The 18,966-nt window shown below is 39.1% G+C and overlaps 1 protein-coding gene across 1 annotated transcript; it reads left to right on the top strand.

Annotated features, from left to right (window-relative positions):
* The first annotated feature begins 10,921 nt into the window (after positions 1–10,921).
* Positions 10,922–18,093, top strand: LOC143624531 (uncharacterized). Its single transcript, XM_077095149.1, has 10 exons — positions 10,922–11,263; positions 12,507–12,543; positions 12,633–12,708; positions 12,791–12,836; positions 12,927–13,025; positions 13,561–13,629; positions 14,189–14,537; positions 15,726–15,880; positions 16,641–17,084; positions 18,055–18,093. Exons 1-10 carry the CDS (start codon positions 10,925–10,927, stop codon positions 18,082–18,084), a joined length of 1,644 nt encoding a protein of 547 aa, XP_076951264.1. The 5' UTR covers positions 10,922–10,924; the 3' UTR covers positions 18,085–18,093.
* The last annotated feature ends 873 nt before the right edge of the window (positions 18,094–18,966 follow it).

Genomic DNA, 18,966 nt, shown 5'->3' with positions numbered 1-18,966 from the left:
TTACATGTTAAATTTTTTTAATTAAAAAATATAACAATACCATACTCAAATTAAAGACAATAGAATGCTCATTTTTATGGTGTAATTTTTAAAAAAATACTGTTAATGTACGGAAAAGTTATAGCCGTTTAAAATCGTTGATGGGAAGTTAGTTTAAAATTGAAGTTAAAAGGAATACATGAGTAAAGACGATGAGCCAAAGTTGAAACTTATTTATAAATTTACAAAACTTGAGTTAAGTAAAGGGGAAAATATTATAATTATTCTTAAGCATATTTTGTAATAGACAAGTTCGCTCTTATCTTACATGTATTAAGGGATGTATCATATGCATTACAAGTTGTAAATTACTTAAAAACTTAGTGTCTTAATTTGCTCATGTCTCATGTATTATATATAGTATAGATATAGATAGATTAAGGTATTGTTACTAGACTTATTTGTATCTCTATCGAGGTCTACATAATCACCAAATCTAGCCCACTAGTTATCAAATCAATGGTTCGGGCCAGTCCCATTAATGTACAATTCACTTCAGTTATTCGACTAAAATCACACTCGATTTCTAACAATAAGTTTATTTAAAAAAATCAAGCCAATCTGTGACACCCGGTAAATTCCCAATCCCTTAAACCAAGTAATCAACCTAAATATTAGGTAATTATGTTATATGTGCGCCTTGCGCGAGCGCGCTATGTTAGAATCAGCGCGTGCATTTGTTATGTGCGCCCTGCGCGAGCGCGCCATGTTAGTCAGCGCGTGCATTTGTTATGTGCGCCCTGCGCGAGCGCGCCATGTTAGTCAGCGCGTGCATTTGTTATGTGCGCCCTGCGCGAGCGCGCTATGTTAGAGTCAGCGCGTGCATTTGTTATGTGCGACCTGCGCGAGCGCGCCATGTTAAGAACCAGCGTGGGCATATGTTATATGCGCCATGCGCGAATGTTTTGGCTTTATGTTTTCATGTACCTTAACGTTATGTTGTCTAATGGGTTGACCATCCCGCATGATGCTAAGGCGGGTGCATCCTAAATCGTTTATGCGCGTGCGGAAGGGAACTAACCTCCCCGCATGGCGGGAACATTGAGAGCTAGTTTGTCTGAAGCTCCAAGATGGAATTGACTTCAACATAACTGATCACTATGTTGAAATACCAAGACCACCTGGAGAATCTACAAATGAAACTCAATGTCCCTAACTGCGAGAAGGTTACGTGCCTACCCACAGCAAAGAAATGTCCTTCACGCAGAAAGCTATGCGCACAAAGTAATACGCGCAGAACACTTAGTCTATTCTCCAGATGTAAGGAGATTACTCCCGCCCAAAAGGAAACAGTAGCGTGTTTCAGAGATTTTCCACTTTTTACTGTACACTGACAAAAGTACCTGAAAAAGCACACTGTAACATGAAAAGTCAGCTGTCAGCCACCCTATTCTCACCAACCCCAGACCTGCATGTCCTGACCAAATCAAATCAAAATCTTTTATCCACTACTCCACTTTTAAATAAATAATAATAATTTCCATACTTTATCATCATTACACCTAGATATGAAAAGATTACAATCCCCTAAAGCAAGGGATTGTGTTCCCTTGAGTTTGACTATAAATATGTAACCTAAGTTATCACCCAAACACACTTCAAACTTCTCTCTTAAGAACTGCAAACTTGCACTAATCATCTCCCAAGCATCCGATCCTGTTACTAGGTAAGCCGAGAATATAACCTTGAGATCTACCTTCCAACCCTTATATTCTCCTATTTCTTGATCTTAATATATATACTTCTTAATCGTATTCTAGACCTTCAATTCAAAGGCCAACACCAAGAAAACCCGAATCTCGATTAATCCCTTAACAAGAACCACAGGTGAGTCTCACAGCCCCTATTTTCACTGTTTTCACTATTTTTAAACTGTTTTCGGGGCGAGGGACACGTACTTAAATTACGATTTATCATGGTATACTTACAAGTTATGTAAACGATTATGTTTAAATTATGTTTCATGATGAGCAATGCAAATGGTTATCTTTGGTTTACAATGTATGTGCGCCAGAATTCGAGTAAGTGATCACTTTACCATTGGAACTCTAAGGGTAGGGACTGCTGGTTTGATCCGCCCACTCGTAGGGGTCGCACCTCTTACACAGACGAGTGCCTAGTATGGTCATGGGGCAGTACTATGGGTTTGAGCCCGCTCGTAGAGGTCGCTCCTCTTACGCAGACGAGCGCCTTGTTTTCCGGCACAACGTCTGCGCGTAACCCGCGGGACGGTATTATTCGCTCGTAGTGGCAGCGCCACTTACACAGACGAGCACGATTTTTCAGAAGTGTCCGCGCGTAACCCGCTGGACGGTATTACTTGTTTCGCTCGTAGTGGCAGCGCCACTTACACAGACGAGCACAGTTCCCAGAAATGTTCATAGCGTAACCCGCGGAACGATTTTATCAGAATATGTTGATAGAACTATGTTTTACCAAGCATGTGTTTTAATGATGCTATCAGAATTATGTTTCAGAATGATTTTTATCAAGATTATGATGCAATACGATTTATCAAGTTACTAAAACTTGTGAACTCACTCAGTTTATACTGATTCAAATGTTTTACGTGTCTTTCAGGAGATAACTAAGTAGCGCATGGAGTCACACTTAGAGCACCTCACGCTGAACATCTAAAACTAGCTTTTTGGAAGATTTTAGTTCTATCCCTTCGATGCGCGTGGTTGTTCTCGCCGCGCAAGGGGATATGGCGTGGAAATCTTCAACAGTTTTTATACTTGGATGATTTTATGTAATTTTTAAACAATGTAATGTATTTGTATTAAACATTTCATGCGCAATGAAAATCTTATCTTGAATGTTTGCAATGGCCCGTGCTTAAGTATCAATCCCCACTCGCGCGCGCCCGGCTGTTTCCGCCGTTCAGGGCCGGGTGTGACAGATTGGTATCAGAGCACTGGTTATAGCGAACTAGGAAAAGAAGTTTTAACCTAGACTATAACCGTTGGGGAATCGCATGAAATATTTTTCAAAGAAAATATTTTCAAAAGAAACTATACACACACTTAGGAACACGGGTCACACAGTGTCTAGTGAATAAAGATAAAGAACATTATGTGCTCAGAGTACATGCGCTAAGTTTAATATATTTTCACTCTTTTAAAGCGAGAATGCCTCCAACCAGAGCCAAGGGAATTACCATGACACCCGAGGAACTCGCGGAAATAATCGCGCAGGCGATTGCGACACATGAGGCCAGCAAGGCCGAATCAAGTCAGGGTCGTCAGAACGAGACCCCAGAACCCGATTCAGGAGCCTTGGACAAAGGGTGCTCCTATAAGACATTTATGGCCTGTAGGCCTTGGCCATTCAAGGGTACCGAAGGGGCCATTGGGCTCTACAACTGGATTGACAAGATGGAGACAGTTCTCTCCATTAGCAGATGTAGTGAGAACCAGAAGGTTCTTTACGCGACATGCATGTTCCAAGAAGCAGCTTCGTCTTGGTGGAAACTTCAAGTGAAGACTTTGGGGCGAGAAGTTGCTCTTCACAAGACCTGGGAAGAACTGAAGGAAATGATGATGAGAAAGTTCTGCTCTCGCGCAGAAATCCAGAGTCTGCAGCAGGAATTCTGGAACCACACCATGGTAGGAACGGATATCGACGCCTACAACAACCGGTTCAACGAGCTTTGCCAGTTGGTACCAAACATGGCAAACACGGAGGAAAAGAAGATCGAGAGGTATATTTTTGGGTTACCTCCTGTTGTTAGGGTTCCGCTCAACGCCGCAGCGCCTCCAACCTTTGATGAGGCGGTAGCGCGGGCCATCACCCTTACAAGGGATACGGTCCGTGCGGGTATGTTGACTACGCGCGGAAACGAGCAGCGAACCTCTGACTCCAAGAGGAAATGGAACTCTCACTACCGAGGGTCCGACTCCAAGCAGCCACCGTTCAAGAAGCAGGAAAGCGCAAGGGTTTACGCGATCCAAGCCGCGGAGCCATCAAGGAAAGGATACAGCGGGCCTTACCCATGGTGCAACAAATGCAAGTTTCACCACAAGGGTGAATGCGCGAGCGTCACGTGCGCCAAATGTAACAGGCCAGGGCACAAGACGGTGAATTGCCGTGCTAAAGAAGCTGGAGCCAATGACAACTGCTACGCATGCAGAAAGCCAGGGCATTTCAGTCGGGATTGCCCGCAAAGGGGAAACCAAGCTCGCGGGAGAGCTTTTGTGATCGGCGCGGGTGAAGCTAAAGAAGAGCCGAATGTGGTAACCGGTACGTTTTTGCTTAACGGCCATTTTGCATCTGTCTTATTTGATACTGGCGCTGACCTAAGTTTTATATCCGCTGAGTTTAAAAACTCCCTAGGCTTAGCAACCAGTAGGCTAGACACGCCTTATACTATAGAACTAGCCAATGGAAGGCAGTTATGCGCGAACGAAAGAACTGAACAATGTGTTATAGTCATGGGAGGTCACGGGTTCAATATTAACTTGTTGCCAATAGACTTGGGAAGTTTTGACATCGTGGTAGGTATGGATTGGTTAGTCGAGAACCGCGCGGAAGTTATTTGCCATGAGAAGCAGGTTCGGATCCCACTGTTGAACGAAGAAACCTTGGTAATTCAAGGGGAAAGAAGGGGAGTTGCGACAAAACTGATTTCGTGCCTAAAGGCGCGCAAGTGCCTAAGGAAAGGGTGCTACGCCTTCCTGGCGCATGTAGTAGAGAAGAAAGGAGATGAGCGAAGAATTGAAGACTTACCAGTGGTGCGCGAATTTCCAGAAGTTTTTCCTGAAGATTTGCCAGGATTACCGCCGCCGCGACAAGTCGAATTTCGTATTGATTTAGTCCCAGGAGCTGCGCCAGTAGCTCGAGCGCCTTATCGATTAGCTCCATCTGAGATGCAAGAGCTATCCAATCAGTTACAGGAACTATTGGATAAGGGTTTCATACGCCCAAGCTTTTCACCTTGGGGAGCTCCAGTACTGTTTGTTAAGAAGAAGGATGGTTCCTTCCGGATGTGTATTGACTACAGGGAGCTGAACAAGCTGACAGTCAAGAATCGGTACCCTTTACCGAGGATTGACGACTTATTTGACCAGTTGCAGGGATCCAGTTATTATTCAAAGATAGATCTACGGTCAGGATACCACCAACTTAGGGTCCATAAGGAAGATGTGCCGAAAACAGCCTTCCGAACTAGATACGGCCATTATGAGTTCTTAGTGATGCCCTTCGGGCTAACTAATGCGCCGGCTGTATTCATGGATCTGATGAACCGCGTGTGCAAACCATACTTGGACAAGTTTGTGATTGTGTTTATAGATGATATTCTGATTTACTCTCGGACCAAGGCCGAGCATGAGCAACACCTGAGATTGATTTTGGAATTGTTGAGGAAAGAAAAGTTGTATGCGAAGTTTTCCAAGTGCGAGTTTTGGCTTAGAGAAGTTCACTTTCTCGGTCACGTTGTAAACGAGAAAGGAATACACGTTGATCCTTCCAAATTCAAGGCCATCGAAAACTGGGAAGCGCCAAAAACCCCAACTGAGGTGAGGCAATTCCTAGGACTAGCTGGCTACTATCGACGCTTCATTGAGAACTTCTCCAAGATAGCTCTACCTCTGACCGCGCTAACTCAGAAAGACAAGAAGTTTGTTTGGGGCGAAAATCAGGAAACAGCATTTCAAATGTTAAAACAGAAGTTATGTAGTGCGCCAATTCTGTCTCTGCCCGAGGGGACGGATGACATTGTCGTTTACTGCGACGCTTCACATCAGGGACTCGGATGTGTCCTTATGCAGCGAGACAAAGTCATAGCGTATGCCTCGCGCCAACTCAAGACCAATGAAAAGAACTACACAACGCATGATCTGGAACTTGGAGCGGTTGTCTTCGCGCTAAAGATTTGGCGCCATTACCTCTATGGTACAAAGTGTATAATCTTTACGGATCACAAGAGCCTTCAACATATATTTGATCAAAAGGATTTAAACATGAGGCAACGAAGATGGGTGGAGTTGTTGAATGATTATGATTGTGAAATTAAGTACCACCCTGGAAAGGCGAATGTAGTAGCAGACGCGCTAAGTAGGAAGGAGCGAATAAAAACGCTACGAGTCAAGGCTCTAAGGTTGACCATTCACACAGATCTCTCTACCCGCATCCGAGACGCTCAGCAAGAAGCCTTGAAACCAGAGTTTGTTAAAAACAAATCCCTTGGAGGTATGATTAAGAATTTGGAGATCAAAGAGAACGACACTCGATATTTTGCTAACCGCATATGGGTCCCTCTCAAAGGAGGATTGCGCGAGCAAGTATTAAACGAAGCTCACAAGACACGGTATTCCGTACATCCTGGCGCAGACAAGATGTACCATGATGTTAAAACGCTGTATTGGTGGCCCAATCTTAAAGGCGCCATCGCGACGTATGTCAGTAAATGCCTGACGTGTTCGAAGGTAAAGGCTGAATACCAGAAGCCGTCAGGGTTGCTTCAACAGCCAGAAATTCCCATGTGGAAGTGGGAACAAATCTCTATGGACTTCATCACCAAACTGCCAAGGACACCTGGGGGTTACGACACGATCTGGGTTATTGTGGATCGGCTAACTAAGTCAGCGCACTTCCTGCCGATCAAGGAAACCGATAAGATGGAAAAGTTAGCCCGATTGTATATTCGAGAAGTAGTTTCAAAACATGGAGTCCCAGTGTCCATCATTTCTGATAGAGATAGTCGGTTCACCTCAAGATTTTGGAGATCGTTACAAGGGGCTTTAGGTACTCGTCTTGACATGAGTACGGCATATCATCCTCAAACGGATGGGCAAAGCGAGCGAACAATCCAGACATTGGAAGATATGCTACGCGCGTGCGCAATCGATTTCGGAGGTAGCTGGGATACTCATCTCCCATTGGTTGAATTTTCTTACAACAACAGTTATCACACAAGCCTCAAGGCTGCGCCGTTTGAAGCTTTGTATGGGCGCAAGTGTAGATCCCCACTGTGCTGGGCTGAAGTGGGTGACAAGCAAATGACTGGTCCAGAATTGATCCAAGAAACAACAGACAAGATTTTTCAGATACGGGATCGCCTTAAGACAGCGCGCGACAGACAGAAGAGCTACGCAGATGTGCGAAGGAAACCGTTGGAGTTTCAAGTAGGGGATAGAGTACTTTTGAAAGTCTCTCCATGGAAAGGAGTCCCCCGTTTCGGCAAGCGAGGGAAGTTGAATCCGCGCTACATTGGACCATTTGAGATCCTGGAAAGGATCGGTCCGGTTGCTTATAAACTCCGTTTACCCGCCGAACTCAGTGGAGTTCATGATACGTTTCATGTGTCCAACCTCAAAAAGTGCTTATCTGACGAAACGTTGATTTTGCCGTTGGAAGAGATTCACATCGACAAACAGCTGCACTTCGTAGAAGAACCTATAGCAGTAACCGATTGGAAAGAACAAAAGTTACGCAGAAGCAAAATCAAGTTAGTAAAGGTTCAATGGAACTCGAGCCGTGGGCTTGAATTCACTTGGGAAAGAGAAGACCAGATGCGCATGAAATACCCACACCTCTTTCAGAGCATGGCTTCTGCCAGCAACGTCTCCTAAATTTCGGGACGAAATTCGTTTAACAGGGGGAGAATGTGACACCCGGTAAATTCCCAATCCCTTAAACCAAGTAATCAACCTAAATATTAGGTAATTATGTTATATGTGCGCCTTGCGCGAGCGCGCTATGTTAGAATCAGCGCGTGCATTTGTTATGTGCGCCCTGCGCGAGCGCGCCATGTTAGTCAGCGCGTGCATTTGTTATGTGCGCCCTGCGCGAGCGCGCCATGTTAGTCAGCGCGTGCATTTGTTATGTGCGCCCTGCGCGAGCGCGCTATGTTAGAGTCAGCGCGTGCATTTGTTATGTGCGACCTGCGCGAGCGCGCCATGTTAAGAACCAGCGTGGGCATATGTTATATGCGCCATGCGCGAATGTTTTGGCTTTATGTTTTCATGTACCTTAACGTTATGTTGTCTAATGGGTTGACCATCCCGCATGATGCTAAGGCGGGTGCATCCTAAATCGTTTATGCGCGTGCGGAAGGGAACTAACCTCCCCGCATGGCGGGAACATTGAGAGCTAGTTTGTCTGAAGCTCCAAGATGGAATTGACTTCAACATAACTGATCACTATGTTGAAATACCAAGACCACCTGGAGAATCTACAAATGAAACTCAATGTCCCTAACTGCGAGAAGGTTACGTGCCTACCCGCAGCAAAGAAATGTCCTTCACGCAGAAAGCTATGCGCACAAAGTAATACGCGCAGAACACTTAGTCTATTCTCCAGATGTAAGGAGATTACTCCCGCCCAAAAGGAAACAGTAGCGTGTTTCAGAGATTTTCCACTTTTTACTGTACACTGACAAAAGTACCTGAAAAAGCACACTGTAACATGAAAAGTCAACTGTCAGCCACCCTATTCTCACCAACCCCAGACCTGCATGTCCTGACCAAATCAAATCAAATCTTTTATCCACTACTCCACTTTTAAATAAATAATAATAATTTCCATACTTTATCATCATTACACCTAGATATGAAAAGATTACAATCCCCTAAAGCAAGGGATTGTGTTCCCTTGAGTTTGACTATAAATATGTAACCTAAGTTATCACCCAAACACACTTCAAACTTCTCTCTTAAGAACTGCAAACTTGCACTAATCATCTCCCAAGCATCCGATCCTGTTACTAGGTAAGCCGAGAATATAACCTTGAGATCTACCTTCCAACCCTTATATTCTCCTATTTCTTGATCTTAATATATATACTTCTTAATCGTATTCTAGACCTTCAATTCAAAGGCCAACACCAAGAAAACCCGAATCTCGATTAATCCCTTAACAAGAACCACAGGTGAGTCTCACAGCCCCTATTTTCACTGTTTTCACTATTTTTAAACTGTTTTCGGGGCGAGGGACACGTACTTAAATTACGATTTATCATGGTATACTTACAAGTTATGTAAACGATTATGTTTAAATTATGTTTCATGATGAGCAATGCAAACGGTTATCTTTGGTTTACAGTGTATGTGCGCCAGAATTCGAGTAAGTGATCAATTTACCATTGGAACTCTAAGGGTAGGGACTGCTGGTTTGATCCGCCCACTCGTAGGGGTCGCACCTCTTACACAGACGAGTGCCTAGTATGGTCATGGGGCAGTACTATGGGTTTGAGCCCGCTCGTAGAGGTCGCTCCTCTTACGCAGACGAGCGCCTTGTTTTCCGGCACAGCGTCTGCGCGTAACCCGCGGGACGGTATTATTCGCTCGTAGTGGCAGCGCCACTTACACAGACGAGCACGATTTTTCAGAAGTGTCCGCGCGTAACCCGCGGGACGGTATTACTTGTTTCGCTCGTAGTGGCAGCGCCACTTACACAGACGAGCACAGTTCCCAGAAATGTTCGCGCGTAACCCGCGGAACGATTTTATCAGAATATGTTGATAGAACTATGTTTTACCAAGCATGTGTTTTAATGATGCTATCAGAATTATGTTTCAGAATGATTTTTATCAAGATTATGATGCAATACGATTTATCAAGTTACTAAAACTTGTGAACTCACTCAGTTTATACTGATTCAAATGTTTTACGTGTCTTTCAGGAGATAACTAAGTAGCGCATGGAGTCACACTTAGAGCACCTCACGCTGAACATCTAAAACTAGCTTTTTGGAAGATTTTAGTTCTATCCCTTCGATGCGCGTGGTTGTTCTCGCCGCGCAAGGGGATATGGCGTGGAAATCTTCAACAGTTTTTATACTTGGATGATTTTATGTAATTTTTAAACAATGTAATGTATTTGTATTAAACATTTCATGCGCAATGAAAATCTTATCTTGAATGTTTGCAATGGCCCGTGCTTAAGTATCAATCCCCACTCGCGCGCGCCCGGCTGTTTCCGCCGTTCAGGGCCGGGTGTGACACAATCCCATTAAATGTGACCCCGACGACTACCGCACCACCCGGTACCAAGTAGTCATTCACTTTGTCACCACCACCAAAGTCACCTCTATTACCACAACGACCTCCACCATGACCACATTCTAGCTTCTCAAATAAATTTTAATTAAGTTAAGTGCTAAATCTTTCTAATTTCATTTATCTTCATTAATTTTAGTTCCAAATTCCCCTAATTATGTCTTTAGATGATTTTAACTTCTTAACAAAATTATATGATACGTTAACTTTTAACGCATACCACATATTAGAGACTCTTGGTATAGTCTTAAATTATATTTCTTAATAAACACACAACTAAGAGAAAACACATCTTTAATGATTTTTCTTTTAGCAGACCACAAAACAAAGGTCTCAAATACGCTATCTTGTTGACATGCCAAAATCTAACCAACACAAACTAAAAGTCATGTTAGACACATGACGATCAGAAACCAATTTTCTCACGAGTTTTCATGAACATGACCAGTTCAACCCGAACATGAATTGTCGATTTCTTGGGATGAGCATAATCCGGGTAAGACCTGCAAGACCCAATACAAATTATACCCGTTTATTTACAATAGGGTTGGTTCTCGGGTCCTAAGAATACCATTAAATTGGCCCGGGTCCGGGACAGGTCTAACCCTCTCCTTACATAAACCGACTAAGAGCCTCAAAACCCAAACCAATCATACACAATTATTTACAATACATTTTACACATCCGAATCGATATTTTTAAAAACCTAAACACAAAGTGATACTCAAAGGACCAAAAGTGTCTACCTTACAATTCAAACATAACAAAAACAAAACAAAACAAAAATAGTTATATTATATTATTAATTAGGAGTATTATAGCAACTTGATAAATACAAAAGCTATACATACAAAACACATCAAATTAATATACACCACCAACACCATGGGTAAGGTAACAACCACCACCACCACCACCGGTGCCACGGCGGCGAAGAAGAAGAAAGGCCGGCCATCTCTTCTTGACCTCCAAAAACGCTCCTTACAACAACGAAGATCCAATCGACGAAACCCTAATAACCCTAATTCAACATCCACCGATGAGTATTATGACGATGATGAAGATGAACGGAAACAGAAGAAAGTGAAGCTGGTTGTCCGTTTGCCTCAATCGGATCAACAGCAATTCAATCATTCGTCGGCTTTAATTAGATCCGGGTCGGGTAATTCGGCGTCCGATTCGAATGCCAAATCCGGATCTGGGAATGTTGCCGTTGATAATCAGGTAATTTTAGGGTTTTTTTATTGAATTTGGGGATTTGTTGTGGAGACTATTAAATTAATTGTTGGTGGTTTGAATTAGAGGGAAAAAGTATGTAAAAATTATTGGTTTAAAAAAAACAAAAGGAAAATATATGTATATTTGAAATAATAGTTTGTTGTGAAATTAATTGTTGGTAGTTTTAAATAGTGAAATTAGAGGGAAAAAAGTGTCTATAAAAATATTATTGGAGAGTTTAAAAATAGAAAATTTAGAGAAAAGGAAGTATCTTTAATTTTAACATTAGGGTTTTGAATATGTGTGTTTTATTTCTTATTTTTATTTTGGGGATTGTTGTGGAATTAATTGTTGGTAGTTTAAAATAGTGGAATTTAAGGGAAAAAGTGTATAAAAATATATATTATTGGAGATATTAAAAATAGCAAAATTTATGGGAAAGGAAGTGTCTTTATAACTGAAATATTATTTGGATTTTCGCGGGAAATACAACTGCTTTTTTAGTTTGTTGTTCCAGATTGGATTGGGAGTGGAGGTACGTGTGTTTGACCTGGTCAAGTTTTGTTTTTAGTGGATGCAACCATAACTACAAAACCTGTAAATAGATAGAAGTGTCTGTATGTATTATTAAATATATAACATACATGTATTGTTATGCATATATTTACATGTTTTTAAAACTCTGGAAGGCTTTACTTTTATTAATCTATATGCTTTACTTATATGAGAGTGCATACTCTGACTTAGAACATTCTCCCACCATTATGTCTATGTGGAAAAGTTCAGTTTTGTCTTTTCTAGTTTCTATAATAATAATAATAATTGTTATTCTTTCAATTTACCTGTACTTGCCATCTGCGTTGATTTGATTAATATTAGTGTATTTGTATTACTAACTCTGCTTAATGAATCTTGTATGTGTATTCTGTTATGTAATTTGTGCATTTTATTCTAGCTTATTTTGAAAACTCTGAAAGCTTTACTTTTGTTAATCTTTGTTGATCTGTTATTATATATATATATATATATGTATGTATATGTATATCATGTATGAGTGGTATACTCTGTCTTAAAGGAACATTCCCCCACCACCATTATCTCTCTATGGAAAAGTTCAAGTGTGTCTCTTCTGATTTTTGTAATAATAATAATTATAATTGTTTTGTATGTGATTTTTTATTAGTATCTGCGTTTAATGAATCTTTTTATGTGTATACTTTTATTGTAACTTATGGTTTTATGTTTGTAGGGTGAAAAGATCTTGAAAGCAATGGACGCTCTGCATGGTATTAATCATAAACCCTTTTCTTATATTCTCGAATAGAGTACAATTTTATGTTTTGTTTATAAATGTTTGATGTCAATTTATGTGCAGGGTCACCATTGTCGGGACCCACAACACCCTTACCAGACAAAAAGTTGTTGGTGTTTATTCTTGATAGACTTCAAAAGTGAGTATATATATATATATATATTGAATAAAACACATGTTATTTCTTGTACTGTTACTTGATTATTTGAACTGTTTTACAGGAAAGACACTCATGCGGTTTTCTCTGAACCCGTTGACCCGGATGAGGTGCTTTGATATTTAACTTTGCAAGTGTTATTCATTGATTTTGTTTTAGATTTTTTACTGATGTGAAGAGGTTTATTTGTTTGTATGCAGCTTCCTGATTACCATGAAGTTATTAAGCATCCTATGGATTTTGGTACTGTTAGGAGCAAACTTGATGGGGGACGTTATGCAAATTTGGAAGAATTAGAGGTTTGTGTTGGTCTAATAATTTAAAGTTGCATGAAAACGGAAAAAACGAAACCGAATAACGGAACCCAAACAAAAACCGATGGTTTGGTTCTATGTTTTTGTAAATACCACACTTTCGGTTCGGTTTCAGTTTTGTATGTAGTCAAAACCAAAAATCAAATGGTATTTATGGATTTTCATTTTTAATTTTGAGTTTTAAGTATTTTTTAACAGTTTAATAAATCTTGTAACTCAAATTTATTAACCCAATTGTATAATAATCAATTTTCTATTAACTAACAAAAAGATTTAGGCCCAAATTCATTGTTTTTGACCAACTTTATTTTGGCCCAAAAGTTTCAAGCCCAATTGGAAAAACCAAACCGAACCCAGATCATAAACCAAAACCAAACGGTTTTCAAAAGCTCAAAAACCAAAATTTTGGTTTTTGCTTCAGTTTGAGCCCAAAACCGACTCAAACCGATTCATGCACACCCTAAGTGTCTACATTTTATGATTTTTTTTCTTGCCTATAATCAGAGATTTTGATTTGCAGTCGGATGTGTATTTGATTTGCTCCAACGCGATGCAGTATAATTCATCTGACACTGTCTACTTCCGGCAGGTAGGGCTTACTTTGCTTACATGCTAATACTTTATAATAATTCATACATGTAGGCTTGTAAACTAACCGAACGAAGACAAACAAAGCATGCTCATGTTTGTTCGTTTAAGTTTAACCAGACAAATGATCAAACACAAACAATTAAACGAACAAGGTTTTCTTGTTAATGTTTGTTCGTCAAGAGAATGAACATGTTTACGTTTGTCTGAGTATTCGTTAACTATTTAAACTAGTAAGTTCATGTGCGTAAACGAACGAACAGTCATAACTGAGCTAAATCCAGTTAGAAGTAAATGTGAATAAGAATGTGTTGGGCTCAAAATTTATTTTAAGTGAACTAAATCGTAATGTGTCTAATTTAAACAAATATTTAAGAACATAAACAAATATAGTTTTTTAAACAAATGTAAACTAACGAACATAAATGAACGAACGAGCATGTTTTCATGTTGGCTCATTTAACTAATGAACAAAACTTATTGTTCATTTATTAAATACACGAGCTTAAACAAATATATATATTTCTTTTAAACTTAGTTTCTTATATTTATTTTATTAGGCTCGGGCTATACAAGAGTTGGCAAAAAGGGATTTTGAAAATCTGAGGCAAGAAGGTGAAGACGGTGAATTACAACCGAAAGTAGTGAGAAGAGGGAGGCCACCTGGCAAACAGGTAAAGAAGACACCTGGCAGACCTCCATTGGACCGTGTTGGTCCTGAGTCTACCTCAGGTGCCACCCTGGCAACCATCGAAGACAATACAAACGAGTCCACACCTTACAATTTAAGAAAAGCACCACCCATGCTTTATAGATATCAAGCTGACGGTTCACTCGGTTCACACCACCGCTCTTGCAACGGTGAACATTTATCAGAGTTGTTGACAGATTGGAATGAAGAGTTTCCAGGTATCCATTTTAATGTTTATTTATTAAAACGAACATGAACAGAACATGAACAAACAACTTAGTTCATTTAGTTAAACGAACAAACAAGAATAAACAATTTTGTTCATTTAATTTAATGAACGTACAAGACAAGGGCTGTGCACGGTTTGGTTCGGTTCGGTTTTTAGGTGAAACCGAAACCGAAATATCGGTTTTTTCAAATATACAAACCGATCGGTTTCGGTTTTTCGGTTTCGGTTCGGTTATTTCCGTTTTTTTTTGTTATACTTTGGGCTTTAGATTGACCCTTGGACCCATTTATTTAAACATAAGTTCGGTTCGGTTGGGCTAAACGAACTTTGTTAAACCTAATGGGCCACAGTTAGTATATGTTAAACAAAGACTTGTGGACTACAAAGTTGGGCTAAACAAATTATATATTCTAGTGGATCCTGAATCAATACGGTTCGGTTCGGTTCGGTTATACGGTTCGGTTCGGTGAATATGTCGGTTTGGTTATTCGGTTCGGTTCGGTTTTTTTCGGTTTTTTAGAAATGAGTAACCGAACCGAAACCGAAATTTCGGTTTTTCAAAAAAACAAAAAAAAAAACGTCGGTTAATGTTTCGGTTCGGTTTTTTCGGTTAATTCGGTTTCGGTTCGGTTTTTTCGGTTTTCTGCTCAACCTAACAAGACTACATCTCTCGTTCGTTCATTTATGTTCATTAGTTTACGTTTGTTAAAGTTCGCTCGTTTATATTCGCTAATATAGTTATTTTAACTTTTTAGGCCCAACATGATGCTATTCACATTTATTTTTAAATGGCTTGAGCTAAAATATGTTCATTCGTTTATATTCATGAACCGTTTGTACTGTCAACACACAAGCATAAGCGAACTTGAACATATTCATTTTTTTAATAACAAAAAAAACCCTGTTTGTCTAATTGTTCGGTGAAAATAAACGAACGAACACGAAAATGCTTCGTTCGTGATTGTTCGGTTCATTTATAGGCAAACTGATTTTTTAGTTTTTTAGTATAAGTCAAATCCATAAAATGTCCGTTAGTAAATGATATTGATACAAACCAGATCATGAAAAACATAGGAAATTTTCCTTGTGTAACTTCAAATATTTCAAAGCAAGTTGAATTATTAACAACAAAACGTATGTTGGCTCATGTTTTATATTATCTATTCTTAATCTTCAGAACGTATTCGGAGAGCCGACATGAAGTACGGGAATAAAAATCTTATTATTGACGAGACGAGGCGTGACACATACAAACAATTTCATCCTTCAGCTTATGCTTACGAGTCTCCTCTTTTGTCCAACTTTGGTGGCGAAAGGAAGCAATTAATGGCGGTACGTTTCTCAGAAACAAATTAAATTATTATTTCAAGTTATTAACTTTTTAGAAGATGGACAAAAAAGTGATAATGGGTCGGGCCTGATCAAACTGTCTAGGCTCTACACCGGTATCAAAGGGTCGCCGCTTTGATTTAAACTCAAATACAAAAAAACTCAAGTGCGTACATATTTATACCATTAAGAAATAGTTTTCATATTGTTTAGATTTAGATGATGCATAGGATAATAAGGTGGATGCACATCTAGCTTACAGTTCTATACATTAACCATACATATACAAACCATAAAATCCGCTAATATCGTACACTTGCTAAATATTGCAATTACGTATGAAGTGCTACTTTGGTTTAATGGATTGTATAGACCTTCGTTACAAGGTCATCAAGAAAATTGTTACCTTGTAAATCATAACTTAAAGAGCAATGTATATGATATTATATTTTTATTATACATATAGATAATATTAAAAAACTATATTATTTATATATAATATAATATAGTGATGCATCTTGCTCTTTAAGTTTTCTGGTTTATACGATGACAATTTTCTTGGTGACTATGTACCAAAGTTCTATACAATTTGTTAAAATTATAGTTCCACTACATACATCATTGTAGTTAGAAGCAAGTGTGGCTTTTTTATTATTAATATTTGTATGGTTTATGTATTATAATTGGAAGCTAGATGTACACTGTGGGGCCTACATGGCTACATGAAATAATACATGATTACTTATTTTCGCTTTTAATTCAGGTGGGTTTACATGCGGAGCACGGATACGCTAGAAGCTTAGCTCGCTTTGCTGCAAACCTTGGGCCCGTTGCCTGGAAAATTGCTTCACAGAAAATAGAAAAGGTTTTGCCACCTGGCACAAAATTCGGTCCTGGAGTAGTGGGCGAAGACCCGCCTCTGCCCTCATCGTTTACCCTACCTGGAAATCTGAGACCCATATCCGGTTTGGTGCCCGACAGTTTCCCAAACAGACCTCAAATCCAATCTACTTCAGGACAAAATCCCTCCATAGATAACCACCCGAAGGTTGAGATGACCGAGCCTGATTCTGGAATTAAAACCAGCTCGTCGTCTAACCATGTTAGAAACGGGTTCATTAGCGGTTTCACGGGTAGTACGGGAGCAGAACACAAGCGAGTAGATGAAGCGGGTGTGGGGCCCAGTAAACCGACTTCTTGGCAGCAGGTACCGTCATCAATCTCTAGATCTAGCCTGTTTAAGGTTGCGTTTCAACTCGAGTTAAGTGTTAAACGCAATAGGAGTGTAAACGATGAGCCAAACTCGAGCTTGGCTCGTTTAATTTATCAAGAGCTTGAGCTCGGCTTGTGTCTAGCGTTAAATCGCTTGGCTTCTGAATAGGTTTTCAAGCTCAAGCTTTGCTCATTTATTATTTGTCAGTTAGTTTTCATATGTATTTTTAATTATTTTTATATAAATTGTAATTATATTGTTTGTAACTTTGTATATAACATCTATATTATTTAATTATTTTATCATAGTTTTACGTATGGTAATTGTATAATTAATAAAATAAATTAAAGGTATATAAATGATAGGCTCAATTAGGCTCGCGAGCTAGCTCGTGCTCAATAAGTGAAGCCAAGGATTGGCTTGTTTATTATTTTTTAATTAATTTTCTTGTTCTAATTTCTTTTTACATATTCGATATTCTTAATTATTTTATGTTAGCATGATATATATTATTTAGTTATTTTTATTCATAATTTATTATAAATAATTATGTGTAATATATTACATACAAATTAATCAAATAACATGCTCATTTAGGCTCGCAAGCTAGCTCAATAAGTGACGTTCGGGCTCGGGTCATTTTAATTATTAGTTAATTTTTTATGTTTTTAAATATTTTTATCTTTATGTTTAGTTATAATGTTTATATATAAGATATATATTGTTAGTTTTATCATAATTGTATATATAATAATTGTATATATAATAACTGTATTTTTAATAGGCTTGCTTATTAAACAAGCTTATTTTATGCTTGAGCCCTAGCTCGATTTTAACTTCTAGCGAGCCGATCTCAAGTAGCTCTTACACGGCTTAGCTCGTTTACACCCTAAACGAAGGGTTAAAACCTGCTTTAGAAGTGCAGTTTGATTTTCTATCTAAACTGACACTTTGTGTTTGGCAGCCAAATGACAGTAATGGAGATGATATTTGACCGACGGATACCACATTTAACGCATAAAGTACTGGCGGTCGAGAGCTGTGTTGCAGCAGCCAGCAGCAGGTGATTTATAGGTAGGAATGATTCTGTACATGTCAAACATAACTATCTTTGTAAACATTGGACTGGTAATTCATCAGATATTATTCAAGATATTATTCAAGATTAAGATGACAAATCTGGATTAGAAATAAGAAAAAAAAATGAGGGTATTTTTTTAGTTTTTGTTCTAGAGTTGTAAATTTTTTTTTATTTGTAGAAACAAACTTATTTTGTAGACTTAATATATTGAGTGATTTAACTTTTTGGCCTATTGTATTTTTTGTTTCAGTTATATTATGATGTAGATATAAGTGTCGCTTTTCATTTAGCTAAGCTAATGAACATAAAAAAAATTATGCACTGTTGTCGAATCCCAGTTTAAAAACAATTTGTAGTTTACCATACAAATTCCAATTCTTTAACAATGATGCAACTTTATTTTTTTAACCGTGACTTTAAAATTTTATTCTAACACACTTGCAACTTAAATTTTGATATTTTCATATCTCACCACTAATGTTAATGAATGAATCGGTTAGGCTTTGTATTTAATTAAAATATTGCATTCATATATTGAAATGACTTAAAAAAATAAACGACCATATATTGAAATTGTTTGAAAAGAATGTGAGAAGGGCTATGAGATTGACAAATGGCAAAAGTGGTAGTCTTTTATTATAAGGCTACGTGTAGTGGGCGCCGATTTAGGCGAATTTTGGGCGCGAAGGGGCGCGAACACCGCCCCTCTAGGCAATTTTTGGGCGAAAAGGGGCGGGGGCGAGGTCTTCTCGTCGCCTGGAAGAAGGGGTGTGGTGGGGCCGGCATGTATGGATG

Source organism: Bidens hawaiensis, unplaced genomic scaffold (assembly GCF_021521415.1).
Source record: "Bidens hawaiensis isolate Kalapana, Puna unplaced genomic scaffold, B.hawaiensis_p1.1 tig00003857_1, whole genome shotgun sequence".
NCBI classification, from domain to species: Eukaryota; Viridiplantae; Streptophyta; class Magnoliopsida; order Asterales; family Asteraceae; genus Bidens; species Bidens hawaiensis.
Note: the sequence above shows the minus strand (reverse complement) of the source record. Positions and strands in the feature narration are given on the sequence as shown.